At 40.9% G+C, this 26,104-nt stretch overlaps 1 protein-coding gene across 1 annotated transcript; it reads right to left on the bottom strand.

Annotated features, from left to right (window-relative positions):
• Positions 1–30: 30 nt before the first annotated feature.
• Positions 31–26,104, bottom strand: ano3 (anoctamin 3). Its single transcript, XM_085915369.1, has 25 exons — positions 24,449–26,104; positions 15,208–15,414; positions 14,098–14,231; positions 13,856–14,011; positions 13,569–13,669; positions 13,440–13,484; positions 11,499–11,633; positions 11,310–11,416; positions 10,415–10,470; positions 10,226–10,347; positions 9,165–9,299; positions 8,977–9,073; positions 7,976–8,036; positions 7,076–7,158; positions 6,798–6,938; positions 6,267–6,431; positions 6,053–6,089; positions 5,865–5,976; positions 5,352–5,409; positions 5,006–5,103; positions 4,671–4,828; positions 3,905–4,057; positions 3,249–3,399; positions 2,990–3,179; positions 31–2,928 (listed from the first exon to the last, which is right to left on the bottom strand). The coding sequence occupies exons 1-25, from the start codon at positions 24,609–24,611 to the stop codon at positions 2,746–2,748; spliced, it is 3,048 nt and encodes a 1,015-aa protein (XP_085771495.1). The 5' UTR covers positions 24,612–26,104; the 3' UTR covers positions 31–2,745.

Genomic DNA, 26,104 nt, shown 5'->3' with positions numbered 1-26,104 from the left:
AAAGATACAATCCATGATTTATTACAGAAAAGAGTGATATCCAAATGATCTTATTTTACATTGTTTTTTTTTACATTTCAATATTTATATAGATTTTTTTTTACATGTAAACAAGAACCAAGTAAACCATGTTACTAATACACTGACGTCACCGCTCAACAAAATGTCTGGCCTAATACTTTTGTGTCTGTGCATCCACTTCTCAAATAAATTCCACTACAAGGTTTCAGAGAGTGCAATGTTATTACGAATCATTACAATACTCACATTGTGCTATTGCCAACAGCGGTAGGAGGCATTAGGAAAACTTTTCTTTCATACTTGTGTTAGGGAGCTCAGCCATGATTGTTTGGGGTGGGGACAGAAAACCAATTGAAACAATTAATTTAAGATGGGTTTCAATTCATCTGATTTAGCTTTGAACAGATTTAATCGTTTTTTTCATTTTAAATCTAGAAAATAGCCACACTGTATAAAATTCACTTCCTCCACAAAATATGTGTCTGGCCCGGGCTTTCTAAAATCCTCAGTACTGAAATGTGTTTGTGATATGTTAAACTTATTGATGTTAGCGCTGCCAAAAGGAGGCACTAAATCATGCAAATTGGACTGTACAAGAATTACAACATGCATAGATTTTCAATCTTCACATAGCAGGGAACCCGAAGTAGCTTCCGAACAATTATTCAGTCACTAGCGGGAAAAAAATAAATAAATAAATAAATAATTTAAATGACATTTTCCGATAGAATACAATGAAAGCAATCTTTTTTTTTGTCAATGTTTTTTAGAGGTGATTAAATGTCAGAATGAATATGCATGATTAGGATTACCTCACTAAACCCAAAACGCATCATGTAGGTGGATGCATCATCGCATATTCACCATTTGATTGTTTTGTAGAAAATGTGACTGAAAACAATCATCAGCAAGCATTCAGAGGACACCTGAGAAATGCAAACAAGACATTGGTGAGTGAGTACAAATAGCAAAAATAAATGAACAGAAAAATGAATAAATGAATCCTGAACCATATATACACAGAATGGCAAAATAATTGGATTACTTACAAAAAAATTAACAGTAGATTTTTTTTCCCCAACAGCAGTGATCGAATATTTTATTTGTATTCTTTGTTTGCTTTGTGTAAATGTGGAAAATTTATAACGCAAATTGAGGTCTTAAAAATATCTCTTCTTTTACTATTTCAATGCAGCTTTCATTCCACACTTTGAGGTAAAAGTCAAACAAATATACTTGTCTTGTTTCCAATCAAAATGGAAAGTTATTACCCATAAAACAAGAAATAATAGCGGGATAGAAAAGAGTTTAAAGCAACAATAATATTGTTGGACTGGCCTGGTGTTTCTTCTTGCATCTGTGATAACATTAGAATCTTTTTTTTTTCCCCCTTCCAGATTAAAACAAAAGAGTAAAAAAAAAAAAAAAAAAAAAAAGTAAGTATCCGGACGTATTTTGACTGGAAATTTGACAGTATATTTTACGTTGTAATTGAGTGCATGTGGTTTGGCCCTCAAAATGTGCCACTCTGATTTTCCAAGTCACGAATGAGCAAAGACAATGCCAGGCGGCTTTCCTTTGAGCCGAGCAAATTTCAAAACAATTAGCATCACAGCGGAGTCAAAACTGCACTTGTCTGGCATTCTTTACTCGAGAAGAAATGTCAAAGTGCTCTTTTTTTTTTTTTTTTCCTGTGGCAGCAGATCGATGTTCTTTGTGCAGTGAACATCCAAGCCACAGGTATGTCCAAACGATCCAAGTTTCAACCATGCTCCAGCCCTTCCAATAACAAATGAAAAACAGGCCATGAGCGTAAAACGAGAGGAAAAGCAGATTTGCGGCTCCTGCGTGCATACGTCGCAGTTACGTTTCGACGGACGTTGTTGTTCCAGAGCCATTAGACCACGGCGGCTACCTAACTGTGTGACTGGCGTCCAAAAACAAAAACCGTTCGAGAGCAGAATGCGTTAAGAGAAGACTTGTTGCACTTGAAAGCGCACGTGCAGCACAAACAGGCACACGTGATGTCGGCGCACAACTTGTAGGCACAATCATATCGCTAAAAGTTCACATCCTGCGAACTCAAGGCAGTCCAGCTCGGTAGGCAGTAGCACAACAAACAAACAAACAAACCAGGCACCGAGTAGGGATACAACAACAACACTACCATGCACTTTCTAGGCTGCTGTAGACAATTCTCCATGATGAGTGCTGTTGCTTTTTTTTTTTTACATCTTGCCACAAAGAGTATTCAGCATGCTTAGAAGGCCGTTTACAGTCGCTTTGCAGGAACCTCGTCCGTTTGGAAACGAGCGGGAACCGCTGACGCTCGGCGAAGAAAACCAAAAAACATGCAGCGAGTCTAAGCAGACCAGGAGCTAGCTGCCACACGGAAAGAGAAGAGTGCAAGATGGCTGACCGAGTGAACCGCTGCACCCTTCTTCTGCATAGTAAACATTACAGTGGTAGTGAGGCCATGAGATGCAGCAGAAGGGAGGAGGGTGGCAGGGAGATGCTGCCGCAGGAAGCCAGGTGATGGATCGGGAAAGGGTGTCGGAACACGAGGGCGGCGCCAACTCGGCAACAGATGGCGAGGGAGGGATTGTTCGCGGTGAAGCAGCTTTAAAGTGGCGGGGGGGGGGGGGGGTCACATGGGAAGTCTTTGGTGAATCTGCCGAAGGTGAAAGAGACGTTGGCTGGACACGTGAAGAGGGGGTTGAAAAGTTAAGGCCACTCGTGGTGATAACGCAGTCCGTTCTTCTTGCGCTCCTTCTGCAGGTGCTCCAGCTCCGCCTCGTACATCATCTCCTGCATGAGGTACTTTTCTCTGCGCATCCGATCACAAAGATCCTTGGGCATGTCCGGAATGAGGTACGCAATGAAGGACTTGATGCCAAACACCAGGTGCTGAGAAAAGCAGTCACCAGTATGAGGAGGGCTTGATTAATAAAGCGAAGAGTAGACGTACCTCAAAGACAATGATGAAGGCCAGTCTGGCAGCCAGGACGTGCCAGAACTGCAGAGTGAACTCGTAGGGCACCTTGCTCCAGGGTGGGGCTCTGTAGTCTCGATACCAACAGTATTCCGGCTCGCTGCTGTTCTTCAGCGCGCTCATGTCAAAAACAGAAAGGCTGCTATTCATGTACCCTCGCAAACACCTGCAGAGCCAAAGGAGACGTTTAGCACACGTGAAGCTAAGCCATCGGCGCAGTTCACATCCTTCTTACTTGTCGTCATGGCGGTACGCCCTGTCCATGCAGGGGCCATATTTGAAGGCATATACAAAGCGAGGGATGTAGTCGGAGGTGATGGCGATGACAAAGGCATTGGTGATGACAGCGAGCACGCCGATACCTTCGAGGATCCCGTGCCAGATACCTGATCAAATGAAATCAATATTTTACAATAGGGAAACATCAAACATGCAAGATGTGGCGGGGCGTACTCAACAGTGAATTGGCTGTGCACACTTTGCCGATTAATCGGTTATTAGAATTTTATTCTGCCAAATAGCGGATTTGGCACTGGCCTAAAAACATGATAATAATTTTCATTTATAAATGCACAAAAACTAAGAAGCCACAGATGACTAAAATGTTGGCTCTATTTCCATGTTTGTAATATGATGACGTGTTCTTATTTACAGTGTTTAAGAGACTTCCAAATGCACCTTCCGTGTGTATACATACTTAGATTCCTAAATTGTTTCCACGTCTCTGTCTTCCATTAATATAAATAAACCAGACTGAGCGTGAACATAGCGGGGAGATTAAATTTAAGATGACCACTTTGGAATTTTATGAAGCATTGTTCAATATGGAAGAACTGGCTGCATAGATTTGAGCTATATTTAGAGAATTGTACACAGAAGTATCAGGCTCACCGATGTCTGTGGCCCGGGAAGGCATGGGTCTCCTCCACTGGGTGACAAATTTATAAGCGTCCAGACGGATCTCGATGATGTTGTTGAGCAAAGCCAGGAGCGGAGCCAACGGAAACGCAGCTACGAAGATGGTGGTGAAGCCAAACTGGAGGACTGAGAGGAAATGATAGTTTACTTAATAATACTTTGACATTTTTGGACAGGCAGGAAACTAGTCAGATTAAACTCCTTTAAAAAAAAAAAAAAAAAAAAAGTTAATAGAGCTGGTAAATCCTTTTGTCTGCTTCTGTGTCTACATGATTTATTACTGTCAGGCCCAGAAAGCCTTGTTGGCTGCTGGCCTATAAGAAGCGCTGACCCACATTTACAATTCTAGTTTGTTCAATTTCTCTTGGCTGCACTATATGCACATGAATGATTCTTCTTTCCCCCCCAAATATATATATTTTTTTTGCGCTGCCATGTCAAACTCAAGGCCATTGGCCGATGTAACTTGAATTATAATGGCACAAAGACTGTTTCTTGAAGCATTTCGAGCCGGCCCACAATAACATCCTCTAATTGGTTGCTCAAAGCAAAACTGTTCCAGCCACGTTTGACTAGCAAAAACACGTCTGCAAAGAGGCGGGCGGACTGCCGAGCATGACGTATTTGATTCTATAATAGTTAATCTTTTTTTTTTTTGTCAATGATTAGTAGGTGTCTTCCTAACACAAACACGCGTTTAGTTTGCATTGTTCATCAACACAACTGCACAATGATTCACCCATTTCTAGGTACTCGTCCACGAGACCGTGCGCGTTCATGGGCTGCAGATTCCAGTCTTTATCCCACTGAGGTAGCTGACTTTTATTCTCCACATTCTGCCCTGCGGCGCCACCACCTTTCTTCATCTTCCTACGAGACCACCAGTTCTGCAGCAAACTAAGAGAAAAACCACAGGTGCACACGGTGACTCAACCCGATAACTATTAGTTCTGACAATGCAGTCAGTGGTGGAAAGTTTTAGCATGTGTTATGAGGCAGGAAGAGAAAAACACAACAGGATGTACAATTTAATCAAAATAATAATAAAAAAAAATGGAATGAAATAATACTTACGGATAACCAAGCTCCATGAAGTTATTCCAGATTTGTTTGAAGAACATAATGACGCCCATTTGCAGGCACAGATCAATCAAGCAGCCACTCGGGTGACACTGAAAAAGAAATAAGAATCAAATAGATGAAAAGAAATATTATTAGATTACAATTTCATGCCGTGTATTCCAGATCACCACATTATTTTAATTAGGTGCTTATTTAATGGTTGGATGATTTCTTTTAGTCAAAGCAAATGAGACAGTCATTATAGAGAAATCTTTAAAAAAAAAAAAAAAGGAAATCACGGGGGCTGAATCACAGCTCAAATAATCACCCACTTGAGATGACACGTCCTTGCACTCACCTCCTCCAGTCGCCACCGATTAAAGAGTTTATTGTATTTTCCAGGCCTGCCGGCAAACCTAAACAAATCGAGACGGGCAGCATTAGTTGAAAAATCCAATAAGAGGAAAATATTGAACTCTCCAGCGGGAGGGACGGCCACTCAATTAGGTCAAATAAAAACACAGGTTTGAGACATTTCTAGATGTTTGTGTGACAGCACATACAAGAAATCCATTTTCCATAGGAATGGAAAATTATTTTATGAAATGAACGGTGGGCTAAAATACCGGGCAGGTTCCTAATCTTTACTGAGCCATTTTTAATGAAAATTAATTGACAAAAACAACAAACACTTAAATAATCTTGTCTTAATATAGGCACAAATTTACTTTTGGGTGAGATATGGGCCAGAATAATTGAACCACATAATTAAGTCTGGATTTTGTTTTGGCAGATTTACTGACAAGGGGTTTGGAAAGTCAACACTTTGCGTGATCCACTGTAAAAACAGCAAATGTAATTCATGGCCTACCTTCCCAAGAAGAATGCAATGTAAAAGGTGGAACTGTTCAAGTTTACAAATTGGAAGAGGAACATCTTGAGAGCAAAACTGTTCTCCCATTCAGATTCTGTCCTTGGATGCTCTGCACGGGGACATAAAGACTTATCAACAATCTGGGTCAAGAGCTGGAATAATGTTCACGATTGTCTTGTGCTCACCTAAATTTGTCAGCAGATAGGCCACTTTTTCATACACCTGACAAACATTAGCAAGGAAACAATCAGTGGCAAAGAAGCAGGAAGAAAAATGAGACTTTCTGGCCGCGGGTGTGACATTTTTGGGAATAAACTAAACAAAATAAACGTTTCAAGGAACATTCGCTGGCCTTCGATCGGCAAACACAGCAGATGATGCGTCTGTCTGAACACCCACCACGTTGAGAGACATGATGATCATGAAGTTGATGCAGACGCCAGTGCCAGAGGTGGCAAACTGCCAGTTCTTCTTCACAAAATGCCAGTTGAATGATGCAAACTTCTCCATGGCAATCAGACGGAAAACTACCACGGCAAACACGGCCGTCAGGACCAGCGAAATCTGAGCGGAGGACATTTTAAGAAACTCTTAGTGTTGATATATTTCTTTTTCAGTGCCGATATTGATGATTAACTGTCAGGGAGGCCGAGGTCCGATATTTCAAGTTAATTTTTATTTGTGCTAAAAGGGAAAATAATAGCTTCAAAGTTGGATGTTGATGATGTAAATAAAATAATAAAACAATAAAAAGTAGTTATAAAATTATACAATAATAAAATAATAATAATTGTGCCATGAGATTTTGTCCAGCAGGGGGTGTTGTAATGCCACAGCTGGCGCATCAAAACCACTCCAGAGGCAGCACACAGAATCACACACTCACAAAAAGCCCCAATGGGAAGATTATTGAGAGATCAAAGGGTTTACCATGAAGAATATTCCGGACACAGATACCATGAGCCGGCTGAGTTTGTCTGAGAGAGGCTGGAAAGGCTCGGGCTTGCCAGACACGGGATTGACCCGCTCCACTCTGGAATATTTGGCTTCAAACTGGGGCCGCAGCTCCTCCTGATGAACGACACCCATTCCTGTTATGAATTATTGAACTGCATATGCTTTTAGCGGAACACAATGGCGGTGTCATATTTAAACCGGGCACAGCACAAAAATGGTTGACCACAAGGCGGGAGGGGATATATACGTACCTCCTCCTCCTCCCAGTCAATGAGATCCCAGTCGTAAGTCAGTTCGGCCCTCCTCCGTTTCCAGAATTCCAAGAAGACGGTGGCTGTGGGGATCCATCACATTATTGATTAGCTTTGAGGTGCAACATAAGTCTGACTGTTAATTACGGGTGGAATCAAAGAGAACATCCAAAATGCAAAGCAGTCATTACTACACACACACGTCTTCAGTCTTTAGCGAAAGAAAACATCTAGTGTTTCATCATAAATCCCGTCTGATGGTAAAAGATCAATTTTTGGAGGCACTGTTGCTTTTGTTTTGATGCCCTATTATGATAGCACGAGCGTACTAAACCAGAGACGATAAGATACATATTTTTTTTCCTCCTTTAACGTGACCAGCAGCCTATACAAACAAATAACGAGAAAAAAAGAAAGCCACTTTTTTTAAGAGACACAAAAGCGGATTACATCAGTTCCCCTGGGCAAAACAATGTTTTCCAGACACCGACACACATAAGACCTCAAGAGCACTCAGTGGTGCAGCCCTGCCTAGTTTTGGTCCACTCTACCAAAAAGCCCTCATGCTGAATTCTAAGCTTAGGACCACGGTCAGCAAGCTGGAACCTCTTTGGGCTCTCCAGCGCTCTGCTGCCTTCATTGAGTCCAAACATAGAACATTATGCGCCAAGTGTTCTCTGCGGGCACAGGTTATTATTTTTCACGTTGGCAGAAAGATGGATGAGGGCCAGCAGCTGCAGAACCATTTACAGTCCACCACACAATGAGGCCATAGCTGGCAAAGCTGGAATATACCATTGGCACTTGTGTACTGTGTACATAGAGAACGTCATATTTACACAGCGGATTGCAACTATTCAGAGAACGTATGCACGCCAATGTAAAATCGATTAGACCTACCCCAGATAGCCATGAAGATAGCGAAGAAAACGGTGCCACCGTTATCAAACAGATGGGTCACCTTGACACACAACAAAGGTTGCCGTGAAACATGGAAGCTTGTCAAGCGACATTAACATTTACACTCAGCAGACACAACATTAATCCTACGCCGTTTAATGACATTTAATAGAAGGGTTGCATAAAAATAGGGCATTTACGAGGAAAATAAAGTTGAATTGTATTATTGACACTGATGAATAAAGTGCTGTAATGGTAGTACAGTTTTCATGTCTTTGTGAGCAATGCGTGTTGTGTTGTGTGTGTGTGTGTGTGTGTGTGTGTGTGTGTGTGTGTGTGTGTATTTGGAATATTTTCAGTGGTGTGAAACCGCACCGCATCATGGTGATTTATTTTTTCCTGTCTCGTGTCTTAATTAAGACAAATAGGAGGGTCAGTTCTTGTAGCGCATTGCAGTCTCACAATATTAGTGAAAAGTTAATTGACTGTAACACCCCCCCATCAGAGAGACAATGGTTTGGTCTATACAGGCTATTGGAAACAGATGAATACTTACAGCTTTACCCAATGCGGAATCCAGGGCGAGATTTTTTTTTTTTTTTTTGAATGACATCCCTGCATTTTCATTTGAACCATTAATAGTAATAATTACCCTTGGTATGATTGGGACAAGCAGTATAGAAAAATTGATGGCTATTTATTGAATGGGAATATTTTCCCAATTTTGTGGCACCTCTAGAGGTCAAAGCGGTGAAAACATTTGCCTCAATACCTACTGGTGTGTTCACATTTTTATATTTCTAGTTTGAATACATTTGTATTCAAAGTTGTAGAATTTTGAGGAAAAAAATAATCTAACCTCATTTCATAAGGTCATCATACAAAGTGTGACTACTTTGAAGATTCCCTGCAAAGTGCAGCTGGTGGCACCAAATGCATTTTTCTAGATGTCATTTTAGAATTGTCACTCAACAAAGCTGTGTGAAGACAAAATAGCAAACCTTTGCATAGACGCAGCTGTCACTCAGCCTCCACGGCTTGCAGGTCTCCTCACACATTGGACACATAGTGATTGTGGTTGCTTCGCAAATTTCTTTGCTGAAGGGAAAAGCAGTTTGTTGAGTTTCATGCCATAATGTATGAACAGTATGCATGCTCTTTGTCATAACCCCAGGCGGTGTCATCTGACCTGACTTGGCTGGAGTCCATGGTGAAGAGTCCGTAGAGGAAGACAAAGACGCCAACCAGAGCAGCGGGGATCAACATGCCGGTGTACCAGCCCAACCACGCAAAGTAAAGACCGATTTTCTCTCCAAAGTAGCGTCTGAAAGCGACAAGAGAAGACGGCACCTCATCGAGCATGTTCCAGGGTGTGATGTGAGGAGGATGTGTTGTGCCATATAATGTCGTGGCGAGAGCCAATAATGCTAATTAGCTTTCTGCTACATTGTCTAAAAGCTTGTGCTGTTTTAATGATGTTTTGAAATGGGTAAAAGCCATTGACTATTTAAAATCAGAGTACATTACTGTTATTGTGAAATATTTCAGATGCTTTTGAGTTTTGCTTAAAGCCTCCAGTGGCTCTAATCTTGCGGGGCTTTTCTTCCTCTTTCTTCTTCACAACGAGGCACTCTAATGCAGCCACGCTACTGCAAAGACCAAATCCACATATTTTTTCCTTGCTCTTTCCAACAAATGTTTACATTTATTGGTTCGGATAGATAATACATACAGTAGTCTTGTTTTATTGAGTAGATTTTTGAAATTTGTAAAATGTATACTGTTTCAGTCAACAACCAAAAATGCATTGATTTTAATTCTATTGATTTGCTCTTAAAAATCATTCAGTTCTTCTGCCTTTTTACGATGGAACCGCATCAGTTTAAATGATCAAATCTGGTTCCTACCAAGAGATACTGTTCTGTTTTTAGCACTTGTTTCCATTTTAAACCAAGTCATGAAGCCCTTTGTGGAGGAGGCAGGTTAAAAAGAAACCACTCTTGTTTGATGGGCGTGATGCAAATGGGAAGAAAGTAGGTCTCATTCTCATCCGCAACGAGTTGACTGAGGCACTTTGAAAACCTGCAGTGTCTGATAAATGAATACGTTCACACGACACGAAGCAGCGTACACAGGAAAACTAGGTTACTCTTTATGTCTCACTCCTTCAATGTATTTAAAGCCAAGATGTGGCTTCTAATTAGGACGCACAATCTCATGCGAGGAAAACTTCAACCAATGGCAGAGTACCTGATGAGGTCCAGAGGTTGGTATTTGTACCAGATCCCCCAACGAGCCCAGCGCTCATAAAGCAGGTGCCTGTGGTTCTGGGCACCATGTGTCTTGATGGGATGTCGGCTTTTGTATCCACCCTGAGGAGAATGCAGAACCCATAATGAGTTTGTAAACACCTGTCAGCAAAAATTCTGATCTTCTCACCTCATGTGGAGGGAAGGCAGCCTCATACGTGTTGTTGCCCAATAATCGGTTGATACCTGGCGATTACAGTTTCGATCAATTCCACAATTGAGCATCTGCAGAGTATTTTAACAAAGCTATTTCTCAGCAATTTATCAGCAAGTCTTAAATAGGTTTGATTGCAACCTGTGTCGTCGTTTATGCACGTTGTAAAATCCGGGAAAGGAATACGACGTTTCGGGATACTGTACTGTGTGAATCACATTTATGCTGACACCCGCCTCAATGGAAAGCAAGCAAAATCAAAAAGGCGTTGAATGTCTCATTGGAGAGTGCTTTGACTATTGAAAAATTCATGTGGCTTCCATAGAAGCTCTTCATAGCACAGCTGGCTGTCACGTAAGAAAGGCATTAGCGTCAACGCAGGAGCTTGTAGGAATGTTTGAGATTTTCAAAAAGACATATGGGCCCACATTATTGATCAGCATTGTTAATTAAATCTCTAAAGACGTGAGTGCACATCAAATTAAGTGCTGAGTGACCCTGAAAAACTGCCAGAAGGCGCTTGATGCTGATTGGTCTGGATCGGACTCGTAAAACTGACAATACTTTTATTTATAGCAGCGGAACATCAGCATGCGGATAAGAAAATAACTTGACTGAATATCAGTAGAGTGAACAGTCAATTTTGTTTTGAATAGTGTTGTAAATAATGCTGTGCCAAAATTACAATCCCAATTCACCAGGGTGCAACACGATCAAGGTTTCATTAAGTGTTAATTGCACTTAGTAAGTTGCCTTGTGGATTTAAAGACTTAGACAAGGAGAATGAAAACACAAAGCCATAAAATCAAGTACATGAGGTCTTTTATCCATTTATAACTTTGTGCTGATTATTACGCTGTCGGCATCATACCTATTTTTAACTTTCCATCCTCATACTTAGTGCGCTGCAGGACATGGTGGACGATTCTGCTTCTGGTCGAGTTGGAAAAGAAGCTCTCTCTGTTGTTGATAGTGAAGCTGGGTGGGGATGAATTGCGCAATCCATTAGCGACATTTCAAATTTGTTGGTATTATATGTTGTGGAGTGATGATGTCTTACTGATGCACGCGTGCTCGACTGAAGGGGGCAGTGTAGCAGTCGGTCTCCTCCAGGTCAGGCAGTGCTTCCTTGTCTAGCTTCATGGGATTTCTGGGAAGCCAGCTCTTGATCTGACGACATCTCAGATGAAAGCGGCTGCACAGATGGAGCACAGCAGGAGGGGATTAACCATACAGATTAGTAACATGAAGATTGTCTACGTTGACATTATCAAGTGGATCATTAACTTTTACTCCGGCACCGACAAGCCCTAACATCTCAATCCACTCTACAGATACACTGCAAAGAATGTATTAGAAAAGGGATAGGAATTAGAGAAATGTGGAATATTTGACTTGATTTAACCAAAATATCTGCCAGTGGAGCAAGAAAATGTGAGACAAAATTGGTGATAGCCTCAAATGATACCAACGCTTATAAGAAAGACAGTATTTCTCCTTTTAAACTAAACATACTAAAAATGAGTAAATAACGACAGTATTTCTCCTTTTAAACTAAACATACTAAAAATTAGTAAATAGTTTTTATACTTCATGAAGCCAAGTACACATCAACAACATCAATGATACATTTTGTATTGAACCAAACCACATAACTTGTCGTACAAAATTCTGCTAGCCTAATGCTAACACACAATGCTAAACATCCTGAACAGGCTATTTAAACTAGCATCATTGTCACACTACTTAAAACACCTCATTTGGAAACACAAACGTCAACATACAAGCATTCTTAGCTGCATATATTCTTTATCATCTGCAAAAACCAACCCCATCTTCTGTGTTCCATCAGTATGTGTAGTAGGTCTGTGCGTATTATACTGCCCCTGGTGGCCAAAACTGTCTTAGCAGGCAAAATGAGACCTTGAGAAGACAATTTGCAAACAATATTGAATAGAGCCATTTGTTTTTATGATGCTGCTTATCAATACATAACCTCTTGCCACTATGAAATCCATCCCTCCATAACTCAAACTGATTTCATTTGAGGCCCAGACTCCTATTGCAATCTTGAGAGCTACCTCGCATTCAACTTGAGGCGCTGTAAAATGACTTAACGATGCTGCCACCCCGGTATTGATTAAACACATATAAATGGGGACTATGTGAACACAGAGTTTATGTTCGCTGCGAAGAAAGCAGGTACTCGGGTACAAGTATTGATATGGATGCGGCAAGCTGCCACCGCCTGTATATGGTCCATTTGTTCAGCCTCAAGGTGATTTGAGTTAGTGACAGAACATTGGTAAACAGTCAGAGCATATTTATTAGCCAAAGCTAATGGTCATCATTCTTCATGATGAAAAGTCATACACAAAGGAGGCTATTTATATTAAATGTTGAATACAAATTATTTGATAGCAATGTGGGACTGCCAAAATATATGTCCATCACAAAATGTTTGCATTTATGCAGAATTTTTCATGTTGGAATATTTTGCTGGACGAAACAAAACAAAGTGGCTTTGTTGGTTATTGTTGATTCGTCACCGCAATGCTTCTGTCTGCTTGCAGAGATAAGACGCAGAAATTTGGAGTCCTGTGCAGAGCTTGGACATCACTTGAACATCACTTCAAAGCGCGACTGCATCGTTCTAAAAATAGTATGCAAAGAAGCCCATGCCACTCGTTGGTGTTTGACTGAAAGATTATAGATAGTTTAATGGAAAAATCCTCATTATTATGGATGAGTGGCAGAAGTATTGTTCTGTGAAAAGGGCCCTTGACATGTTCATTCTTGCAGTGTCTGACATGGTGAGGCAGCTCATTGTTGAGACTAAATAAAAAAACAGCAACAATGGATTTGACTCTGGATTCTTACTTTTCAACACTTTGTATTTTTTATGTTATTCTTACAATGCTGATAAGAAAACACAATTTGGGTTCTCCTCAACTCCTGCCTATATATTTTTTTTCAATGACCATTTAAGCATCCAACTTACCTGCCCAAGGTTTTGCTTTTCCAGTCTGTAAAGTGGGATTTTTTCCTTCCGCAGGGAAAGAGAGACACATTAAAGAAGCTTCCAGCCACTGAAAGAAAATACGCGGCGCAATTAAATTCCTTGTGTTACCTGAAAGGCATCCGGATGTTCATCTGCTCTGCATATTTGCAAAGTGTGTCCCAGGGAGTGTGGACTTTGACGAACATGATGTCATTGTTCGTCAAGGAAGGCTTTGCGAATCATAGAAAATACAAAAATGTTGCATTTATTTTGAAAAAGATTTGTTGTAAACATCTGTCCATCCATCCACAGCATATGCATATGCAAAGTTATTGAATGTGTTAATGGGTTAATATAACATTGGAAGAATTTAATTGCACTTTTTGCCCATTTTTATCTCCGAGAAGAGTTTTCACCTCCTTTTCCAGCATTAGGCCCTGAGCACGTAAATTCTTCTCAAAGGTGCATCTCTTCTCCACCAGCGGACTGGACTTTCTATAAACCAGGATGTAGTCGATGCGCTTTTTCCCATCCCGGAAGAAGAGTCCAGATGCATCTGATGGATTCCTGCTCTGCAGCACCGTTAAAAGCCAAGACAGTAAACCTGAGCTCCGAATGCTAAAAGTAACATGATGTGTAACATCTTTATCATGATTACCTTGACGGAATCTGTGCGGGCCTCCAGCCTAGCCCGTGTGCTGGCTTTTCGGGGCAAAAGTGACCCGTCTGTTCTGGTTTCACATGGAGGAGTTGCTTCCGACTCCTCCGTGTAGTCATCCTTACCATCCTCTGCTGGACACACACACACACACACACGCATAAAGTGGAAAAATGGTTTCTTTTTATTTCAGTTGACTTGATTTTCAAATATGGTTAGTTTTAATCATTTGTAGGGCGGGTTTGTAACACAACAGCGTACTCATTTGGAAATGTTAGGCAATACTAACTCAGTTAATGTACAAGATTTTGCAGTGGAAAAAACAGGAAAAAATTATGAGGAGAGCGAATGTGCAGACACATGAAAAGATTGTCCAATGCGCAATGCAGATATTTTATGTTAATGGCTCTTGTGCATACCGGCATGTATCTTCTTCTACATATACTGTGCGTGGGTGTGCCTGTGTGTATATGTATAAGTATATATATATATATAGTTTCTTTTTTTTTATATACGTAACTATCACAACACTGTGCTTGGTTCGCAGTACACCGAGAAGAATGAAAGACTCCTTCGGCATGAAATATTTCCATACAGAAGTGCAGTGTAACTGCAGCATCATTATGACACACTGAGACGGCATATGACGTACATTGGATCATTGTCTTTTCCTTTTTTCCCCTCATGTCCTCTGCAGTTCTGCCAATTGCATCGTGTGCATAAAATATGTACAAGTAGAATGATGGCACCGTAAGCAGATAACTTTTAATTATATTTGTCATGGACCTGTTACGAATGAGTAGCAGTTAATTGCGGGTAGAAGAAGTCAACAATTGTCAAATTTGCACTTCACAGATGCTTCTAACAAGGGCCCATTTTCAAGGTTGAAGTGTTTGGATACCAATAAGACCATCAGTGGTTGGAAAAAAAGATGTGATTAGCGACCATTATCATAGATGATGGAAATTCTGCTCAATAGCTTGCGACATAATCTTGTTCTAATCTGGTAAACATATCTTTTGGTGCGAATATGACAACGCCTAAGGCAAGTGTGAACAGCACACACGCGCACACACTGGTGATGTAACGGCAGTCTGTGATGATACTGACCTGTCTGCGGCGGCAGGAGGCTGCAGGAGGTGCTAATGCTCTGACTCAGAAGCGCCGCTTGGGCTTTGGGTTCCGGGCTCAGAGGTACAGACAGGAAGTGGTTGAGGTTGATGGGATGGGTCTGACTCTGGGCCAGGCAGGGTAAACTGCGGCGGGATGGCTTTAGACTCTTCTCCTTCAGGATCTCGCTGATGCTGGTGTGCATGCCTGGAGAAGCGGAATTAAAGGACTTGAAGCGTTCACTATGACAATTTCACATAATTCTATGAAATAAGTGAAGTGAATGACTTTTGCTGATATTGTGAAATTCAAGTTCTCATCAGTGTGTGTGGGTTAAGCATTTTACGTTTTGAGAGTGCTCCACAATTTCACCGGGGATTACGTTAAAGAGCGCTCATCTATCTCCATGAACAAATGTGGACTGTAAATCTTTGCGAAATCAAAAATATCCGTGCCCAAGCTCCCACACAAAGACTTAACAGGCCCATTTGTAGCTTGACGACTCTTAAGTGCTTTCACACTAAGTTGCCTTGGATCAAAACTGACATCATCTGATTTTTTTGCCTTTTTGTAAGAAAGTTCACACCATCTGCCTTATTACATTTCTTCCTATAATTATAATAACGTCGGCTTTAGTTTTAGCTAGAAATGGTGTTTAACGGCCCGGCCCGACTTAGTGGCGTAAATTAGGCACGCCTATAACACGGAGAAGTCTGACAGGACACTTGAAATGCTTTTCAATGTAATTCATGTGAGTAGAGCGACTACAGCTCGAGTGGTAAACATAAACACGAATTATGACTTTCTGACAGTGTTAACAAGCACTGAAAATTAAAGGCGCGTAAAAAGAGAATTGCAGGCTAACCCGACATATGGGGTTGCGTTACATTACACATAAACTGCATGTTTAATGGCCGATTCGGCTGACAACTCTGATGCTTGAAAAGACATAATCGGCAAATACAAAAAAATGGCCACAGACCACTGATTGCGTGCAACGTTCTCAGAAAATAACACCAGTATGTTATTGCTGAAATCAATGAATAATGCAAGAGGGCAGTTGCTGTGAAGGCGTGCATTCTGCTTGGGCTAATTCAACATTGTTTGAATCCCCGTGGGGGTCTATGGTCCAAAAGAACAATTTGCAAAGAGGAGAAATTCTCATTGCAGCTTTTGCAGAAGGTGTGAAAGCTGTGAATAACTATTTAGCACTATTTTTTCCTCATTAGCTTCACGGGTGAGCTGGCTCTATGTTTGTAGATGGAAAATTGAATTTTTTGGGGGTAAATCCTATGTGGCGTAACTGCGAAGAGGCGAGTTGGACCACAGTATGGCGGATCTGACAGAGGAAGGTCTGCGCCGCTGTAGCGGTGATCGTAGTCAATGCTAATTGCGGCAAATCAGACCAACTAATGAAAAATCATAATCATTAAGGTCGATTTTTGCACTGCATTGGATTATTGCATTTCATAAAAATATAAAAACAAGCAAAGGTCGACAGGGGAGATCTTCCACCATAAAATGGAATTAAAAGAAGGGAAGGTATCTGTATTTATGAGCGACTGTAATAATGATGATGATGATGATGATGATGTTGATTCCCTCCTTCATGGAGGTGCATTGAAAGTGTCGGCGTCAGCACTTCTCTGCCATCAAATTACTCAGCTCGATAAGTTAATAGCAGTGAAAGCAAAAATTGAAACACATTTATATCAGCGGAGATCATTTTCTAGGTCAAAGTAACTACCAACGGTGTGATATGACAAAATTGTTAAACGAGACTGAAGGGCAGCGATGGAGAGCAAAAATGCGCAAAGGCTAATCACCATAATGGAGATCCAGCAATGGAAGCGGCTCACTGTCACCAAAACATTAACATGAGGGCAGCCGACATATAAATTCATGAGATTGAGCTCTCGCTTCATAATGGGGACACGATGTTCTGTGACCTTGCACGGCTGCATCGATACATGCCACAAGCTGCATAGTAGAAAACGGATCTCAGTGGGATTCCCCAGCGCTGTTACATGACAAAGGATGTGAGCACAAGGACCCGGGAGCCCACTGATTATACTGATTATTTTCTCTGCAGCGCACAGAAATGGAATGAGGAAAACTGGGGGCTTAAAAAAAAAAAAAAAGCTTCATGATAAGCATAGAAAAAGAGAGAGAAACTTCATCAATTTTCAACATCCATCATTTCATTCATGATGGATGTTAAAATGTTTACCACCAGTCCAAAAAATCTGTTTGAAATTCAACGAGTAGTAATTTGGAAATTCAAAATTTGCTGAATCGAATGCTTTAATCGGCTCTCCTGCAATATGAAAAATAACAGCTGAGCTTGGAGTTGTTAAGCTCTCATTCGATAAGGAGTCATATTGTGCCAATTATATCGGCAATTATTATACAGGCTGGTGAGAAAGAAACAAATGCAGCATTAGCTTGCTTGCCACCTGGTGTCTCTGAATGGAAGACAAGAAGATCCATCTTGTAACTAAAACGTGCTTCAGTATCAGCATGAGTAATACAAGCGTGTTCGACTTGTTCGACTTATTTTATTTCCATGCAACTCCCACACAATAAACACATGCATATTCCCCAAAGGCTCCAGGTGCTGGAATATTCCACAAGGCTCGGTATGTCTGAGATGACACAACGGTGCTGAGACCATTTAATGGACCCGCAGAGGCGAGGCTCAGTGATCCCGAAAGGATCCTCAAAGTCTAAAATAGGTCCTACAAATTGGACAGGTTTGTTGATGTGTGAAATTGACTCCATGGAAATTTTAGAACTTGTGGAAATAACAAAGACACTATCAGATTGGGAGCTTATAAAAATGTACACACACACACACACACACGCATTTTAAGGTACAGCACTATACACTGAGTGTGTTGAGATGACTGAATAAAAAACAAAAAAAGGTTTATAATACAATCCAGTGCTTAATCTTACTGTGGGCTGGCTAAATTAATCCTGTGTGTGCTTTGACTGTGTGTGTGTTTGCTGATTTCAATACCCGCAGAACGAGCTGCAAAGGCAAGAATACTAAAAAGAAATGAAAACAAAGCGATTAGGGGGGAGTGAGTTAATGTATTAATGTTTAAAATCAACACGTGGCAACACAACATTATGTGCCGCCATTAAAATAAATAAATGAATAAACCACACTCATCCGAGGGGAGCTGGACGAAGGTCGTGATCCGGGATTTGGATCTTCTCTGCGCAGCCTGCGCATGGCAGTCTTGTGATGTGAGATTAAAAGGATTATTTTTTTTAGGCATGGGGGATGACAATGTATAGCATTGTGAATATGCTCGGCTTGTTTTTGTGCGGACGCATTCAAATAAACTAAGTGTGTCTTTTATGTGTCTTCATTTCTGCCATGAAAAAAAAAAGAATGATTCCTATTTGAGTCATTTCTCTTATTGATCGTCAAATTTCAATCATTCGGAATGCAAACTGAATGTGGCGAACATGAAATAAAGCTACAAAGATGTCTGAATCTCAGAGTCTTATCCGTCTAGCATTCCCATTCGAAGCGTAATTATTAATTAATTATTCATCTGCGTTGGGCTCAAAGCACTTTTCGTGTCTCGGCTTTCAACTAAGTCTGCATCGTATATCGTATTAGATGGGCAACTCTGCCTGCCTGAGTGCATTTAAGATCACCTCAAAGGATCTTTTTTCATGCCTGTTGTTTAGTAGAATCAAACAAAAAGCTACCAGCCTGGAATCATTCACACTCAGATTGGCGGGCTGCTGGAAAGGTCAAAGAGGGATGTCGGCACCAAAACTTGAAAGAAGTGAGACCAAGGACATTCGATTTGGAGACAAGATGGCACCATCATCAAGATTTGTACAATTGGAACTCTTGGTCATGGCTTCTATTAATAGTGGATATAAAAAGTCCACACACCCCTGTTGAAATGTCTTTTTTTGTGGTATTAATAAAAAACAAAAAAACAATGAGAGTATCTGTAACATTTTTATTAAAATTTCAAAATTAGAAACCGGGGTGTGTAGACTTTTTATATCAACGGCATGTAGTGCATCTATGTAGAAAATACCCCAAAACAGCAAAGTTTTACAAAACAATACTAAAAGTTGGAGGCAGAACACTAAAGCTGCTACTAGACTCCTACTAAAACACAAACTGAAATATCCCAAGGCGAGCTACCAACCAAGGTGATTACCATCTTATTGCTATCATAAATACATCAAACAGGAATAAACATGGTCCCAGCTGTAAACAGCAGGCAATAAAAAACACACAGAGAAGGTGGGCCATAGCAACTGCAGCGGCGTATTTGGAAGCGAGGCTCAAATGCGGCCAACGGGGCAAGAATTGTTTTCAAAGCAATGAGACCAAGCGTTGTTTCATCATGCTTGCCTATTTCATATCAAACGAACATAGATCAATAGTTTTGAATATTCAGCTTCATTTTGTAGACCATGGGGCAGCGACGGCTAATTTGCAATACACAAGTGCATCCATAATTGATGAAGCAATTAACATTTCAGATGATTTTTTAAAATGCACCCCTGCTCTGTATTATGTTCCAAACCAACTTTCAGGGAGATTTTTAAAATGGCAAGAAGACAGTATGTCCTCATCCAAACCGTCCTCAAAGATTTTTGTCTCCAAAATGACAACACGGATACAATCAGATGTGGAGACGAGAGGGCTCGCAAGTTGCTGAAACACCGGACCATACTGTAACAACGATGGCGACCTTACTCAAAGGTGAAGTCACAAAGGAAATAGTCAAGAGCTTCCCCGGAGAACAAAGGTAATTTGCTCAGGTCCCTGATGGCAGCTGTCGTCTGCTGTCCTCGTGCAGGGTGACCTCAGAGCAGATGTCACTTTGAGCTCCTATTAGACAATCCTGGCACAACCTCTGGATTGCATCATTTGTGCTGATTAAACATCCTCCTTATTTTTAGCATCATCATTTTGTACCCAGGCCTGATTGTGTTTTTAATGACATCATTTGGCTTGTAAGAGCATTTGTGAGTCGCGGCTATTTAAAGCTGCAGCGTTAGAACTGATCATTTGTTCACACGCTGAGAAAAAAAAAAAAAAAAAAAAGCTCATTGTTGAGTCACTACTTGTACAGAAAAGAACACGCATGAGCGTGATGTGCAACAGTAGAATCGGAATCTGTCCTCAAAGCGACGTTTACATCGCTACAAAAGCATCTGCTGCTTGTGTAACAGCACAGGTGGCCTGTTCCACACTGTGGAAAGTTACAAAGCTACACAACACACACACACACCTGCACACACACACACACACACAGACATACTCTACACACACAGGATCGACTGAAACTATAATGACAATAAATAGCATTCTTGCTTCGACACTTGATATCCTTGAATTCAGAATCCTAAAATGGCTTGCCAAGCAAATGGTTGAAAAATAAACAGAGAGCCGATAAAGAATAATTCGTGATCCGGATATTTAGTCAAAACTCGCAGGTGTTGTGTAGGTTTTGTTGCTGGCCACAGAGTAGCACAGCGTTTGTGATAACCAGCTATGCTGACGTTGATACTAAATGTGAGTTTGTGATTCATCTGCCAAACAGTTGAAATCCACTCAAATATATCAAGCAGACGGCCGTGCGTCACGCTTGTGATCAAAATTCAGATATGATTGCGGCAGGAAGGTCATCACTTCAGGATATTCCTTTTGAAAGTTTCACCTCGTAAAAAATTAACACACTCAACTGGATGCTTTTCCACCCTTGGATAGCTTCAGATTTTAATGACCGAGTAACGATAGGGATCTAGTCGAAGGCATTTCTGCGAAATCATTTCCATCTGGAAGCCTTTTAATGCCCCCTGTGTGATGGTGTTTATGGCGTTATGCGAGTACGGTTTGCCGTCTGATGGCTACTTAGATGTCAGCTGAAATTATTTTGTCATCGATTTTAATCGGGCTCTTAGCACTCACTCAGCTATTGAGTGGGATGTGAAAGTTCAAGTCAGCTTTCCAGGCAGGTCCTCTACTGCCTTTCAAATTTGACACAGAAATATTCAAATATGCAAGTCAGACCTCCTGCATGATGAGAATTCGAAAAATAATTTGTGTCACATATTTTTTTCATCAACCGAGGAGTTTTTTGGGGAAACCTATACAGTATGGTCTTAAAATGAAACTATACAGTTTCCATTTGGCTGCATGACTTTGGAAATGTCAAAACCAGTCAGCCGGTGACCAGAAGACCACAGCTGCTTTTTATATGACCAAAAGCAAAAAACGGAGTGACCTTTAAACACATTATGCCTTGAGGTGCACCGGTTCTAAATTTTGGATGTCCTTTCACTCCTAACAAAGCACTGGGATCTCCAACTGAGACATTTATAAGTAACTAGTCTAAATTCCAAAACGGAGCCCCCTTATGAGCTCACGTTGTGATATTTGGAACAGATTGGTTGCTTAAGAGACGTTAAAAATAATCACATATTCAAAATAACAAGCCAAATTAACTTTAGGGAATGTTTTTGAGTCCCTGGATGAAAGGTTTGCTTATAGACCAACTTATACAGCATCCCAAAAAATGATAATAATTTGTGCCTCGTATATGTAATTCCCAGCGGTGACCTCAGGATTATGCTGCACAGTGGGAATTTGTTTGCCCTGATTGAATTGTGCATAAAGGTCACGCGTTTCCTGAATACAGCATGCAAAATGTTCTCAATAGCTTGTCCTGCAGTATCTCATACATCATGCAATAATATACTATAAATAAAACTAGTGCGCTTGAGAAAGGATCTTCATAAGAGACTGCAAGACTTTCAAGCAGCGAGTTTTACCCTACAAGTTGATGTTCATTTGAAGAAAAAAAAAAAAAAACTCTTGAACACGAGAAAAGTGTACAAAAGCTCAGACATCCAGCAGCAAAGGACACGAAATTGGTTGCACTTGCAAACCCACCTTTCTGCTGCTTGAAGGACTGGATGGAGCCTGAGTGGTGCACCATTGCGGCGATCTGGTCTTTTCCCACCAAACGAAATTCCTTAAGTCGAACTGCAAACTGGCCGCGTGCGTGTCAAACTACGTTGGGGTTGTGTAGGTGTCCTCACGGTTTCCATCCTGCCTGGAGAGCTCCTTGCTCGGACGATCCGCAAAGCGCAACAACACCTGTCTAAGCTCCGCATGCGCCCCTCCCTCCTCCGCTACTCGTGGCGAACCATCGACGGCTGTTGTCATGGTGACGTGCAGAGGGGGGGGATAAAGTAAAGGGTTCAGCGGTTCAGGGATTGATTGACACGTTGCTCCCTCCGCTCCTCGATTAACAAACTCCAAATAAGATGCAGGAAAGTCACCCGAATGACAGTTCTCTAATAAAGCGAGAAATTAAGGATATTGATCCACGTATCGTCCAATCGTCGACTTTTGGTTACACTGACCCCCAACACGCAAAGGCTAATGAAGGTAAAACAACACGGATCCCCAGGTAATTAAAAACCAACAGACTGTGAATAGTTTTACAGACTGATCCAACATGGACACTCCATTAGGTATACCTGCAGAATGTAATGAAATCCTAAATAGGAAAAACGATCTAAGGACCAAGGTGGGCATAGCATAAGCAGAATTTAAAGGTATTAATTAAGCCATTTTTTTTGTGAAATTGGCCAATTACTCCATTTATGATTAAATTGGTTAGTTTATTGTAAATATTTTTTTTTCAGAATCACATTTTAAACAAATATTACAAAATATGTTTTAATTTGATTGTACACTGCAATTGGTTATTGTATTTATACAATTTTATAAATTTTTTCCATTGGTTATTTTTCAGTATTTTTGAAACAAATTATCACTTGTGTCATTCTCAAGTTATTTTACTTTTAATTGCAGAACTTATTTTAGGGATGGACAAACAATGAGTACTGGGTCGATACGAGCCATATTTTAAGGTATCGGTACTTGTGGAGACTATCGATACTAGCCAAGATACTCAAGGCAAAAAATAAAATAAAATAGACATTGAGTATGTCCTCATCATTATCATTTGTGTCAGAAAGAAAGATCTACATTTTTTCCCCTCACATGTAGCTAAAGAGAGGGTCAAAATATTAGAAACACCTCTCGGTAAAATGCAATCATATTAGCATATTTTGATCCACATATTTTGAGAGTAACACGCAACGGCTGCACCACAGGTCCGATTGTTGACTGGCCAGCCCGGCAGTAAGAATGTCGTTACAAATCGACACCACATGACTTCAGCTCATTCTGGCCTGCACAAATCTGCTCTGGCATCGCAAACCGTGGGCAAAAAGTGCAACAATCAATAGACACACTGCTCCAGGGCAGTCCTTCTTGGAGGCTAATTGTTATCCATTAGCCAGGAAAACTATTACATCCGTCGTGCAGTACAGCTGCTAACTGGATATTAAAGCCGATGCTTCAATTTTGCCTTATTTCTCCAAAGGGAAGACAGAAAACACAAGAGTGCATTTTATTTCGGGGCTAATCAATGTGCCGCAGTATGCGGAATATTATTATTTTGATTTACTTTCACACCCAAGTGTACATCACAGAAATTCTATCCTTGTTTTTTTTTTTTTTTTTTTAAAAGCTTCTCCTCAGTGGCAAGTGAATTTTCAGCTTGCAAGGTCAACACGGTCTTATGTCAAAGTCAAGCACAGAGAGCTCCAGTCAGGACCTGAAACCTGGCGACATCTAGTCTAAAATAATAAGAAGGTGTACATTTTGGAGGAGAGGCAGACAGGTGCCATATAGATGCAAATACCATCTGCTGTCCTCCTCCCCCACTGGTAAGATGTAGGGAAGGCGATTTGTGGCGGGGCGGATGGTGAGCATTGCAACAGCAGGCCATTCAAAACTCAAAGCTACCATCATTCCTCTTGTTGGGCCGCTTAATAAATAATCAAGCAGCTCTTATCGGGTTAGCACCATTTAAAAATTTCATTTCTTCCTTCCCCTGCTTGTTGAGATGTAGGTCAGATGATAGCATTGCAGGGGGAGCGAGGCTTCGAAAAGACTAAACACTGCCATCATGTGGTTGATCTGGTAACTACACTCTTCATATTCAGGATTTTAAAAAGTCCACACACCCCTGTTCGAATGTCTTTTTTTGAGTGGAACAAAAAATAAAAAATTTTGAAATGAGATTATTGATGCATCTTCTAATTTGTCATTATTTTGTTGTTTCGTTTTGTGATTATTATCTCATTTATGTTGATGGGGCAAACTCACCTGAGTTCTGCTCGCTTTGGGTGTCGCCAGAGTGGGTGTGGGCAGCTGAGGAGCTCCAGGAGGCTGACTGGCTGAGGCCAGCAGAGGAGCGGCATGCCCAGTTGTCCAGCAGGGGCACCCACATGCAAGTGTCCTGATGACATGATCCTCCTGCGCATATCATATTGTCTCAAAGCGCAACCTGGACATGGCAAATATGGGCACAATCATCAAAGCTTCCCATCATGTTACAGGATTTTAAAATCAGAAGCAAAGTCATACCACTGGAATACACATTTATTTTTTTCTAATCATTGGCAACAATTATATTCATGAAGGGGTTGATATCCATTGGCTTCGTTGTAAACAACAAGAAATACTGCGGGCCGCCCTTAGTTTCCAAACATCATGACTCATTGATGGATCTCCATACACAGGTTGGACTGGAGCCTACATCACGTCACCTTGATGGCGCCCCATAAGAAAAAAAGCTAGCGGGCAGACAGCCTGGTGTACACGCTAGTGGAACAATAAATTTTGCCTATGACAGCATCAACAATCATTACCGGCACACCAAAGCATTCCCCCCCCACCCTTGAATAAGCATATTTTATCAACCCCCTATGGGATTTGGCTGCCATTCATGAAGATGATTGCACCAGCACTGATTGGCAAAGTGCAACTAGAGATGCTAGATCTTTTGGCAAGTGGTCAAATAAGAAGGAGAGTGTTTTAGTCTAATATGACTGCACTCACCGAGTGAAAAACTGTCATTAAACATTTCAGAAGGCATGGAGACATTAGATAAGATCGATATATGAGCAGGTGCTTCCGAGATGATCTTCCTGCTTGGCTGATTATTTATTCAAAGAGACAGTGCAATGTCACAACACTGCTCGGTTAAAGAAAATATGTATCATGTTCCACTAGCGAGTGAGTTTAAAAAAAACAAAAACATACACTGTGAAAAATGTCATTATTAGAATTGATGTGCAAAGCCTGAATGGACACAGATAGCTTCACTTACCAGCTACTTCATAATAAAATAAAGGCTATCATCGCATACATAAATATTAGGTAAAGTGTGTGTGTGTGTGTGTGTGCATCCATTTTAATAAGGCATGTCCATTACAACATGGCTTTTCAGAGTCAGCATGCACCTAAACAGCTCTTAAACAGCCTGCATTAGTGCTTGCTAAAAGCCCAAAACAATTTCCCTCAACTCAGAAGGCGTCTTTTAAAGTTAGCAGTACTATACAGAAAAATTAAGATGCCATTCCATAATTGTATATTTAAGTCGCTCCCGCTTGCTTACTTCAAAAATCCTCATGTAGTAATTGAATTTCATGTACATCTATGAAAGTATTACAAATGGAAAAATGAATTACTCGGAAAATAACGTCAAGTCCTCGTAATGTACACGAGGGTAGACAGCGGATCGAAAGAGGGGTGTTTGATTCATAAATTTATGAGAAGCAGTCATCAAATTCTCTGAATCATTCTTTTATTGGCTCTGATACTCCCACACCGGCGCAGCCCTCCCTCACGCAGATTCACCTGCCTACATTTACCTGCGAAATGACCAATATCGGGTTTAACCCGTTTCTGCGCAGAGTTAGGCAATAAATGATGGAGTAGGACTCTGATATAGGTCAATAAATTCTACTTAATCCAACA

Source organism: Syngnathus leptorhynchus, chromosome 6 (assembly GCF_054491065.1).
Source record: "Syngnathus leptorhynchus isolate UIUO chromosome 6, UIUO_Slep, whole genome shotgun sequence".
NCBI lineage: Eukaryota > Metazoa > Chordata > Actinopteri > Syngnathiformes > Syngnathidae > Syngnathus > Syngnathus leptorhynchus.
The sequence above is the reverse complement of the archived record's forward strand: the minus strand, read 5'-3'. Positions and strand labels throughout refer to the sequence as shown.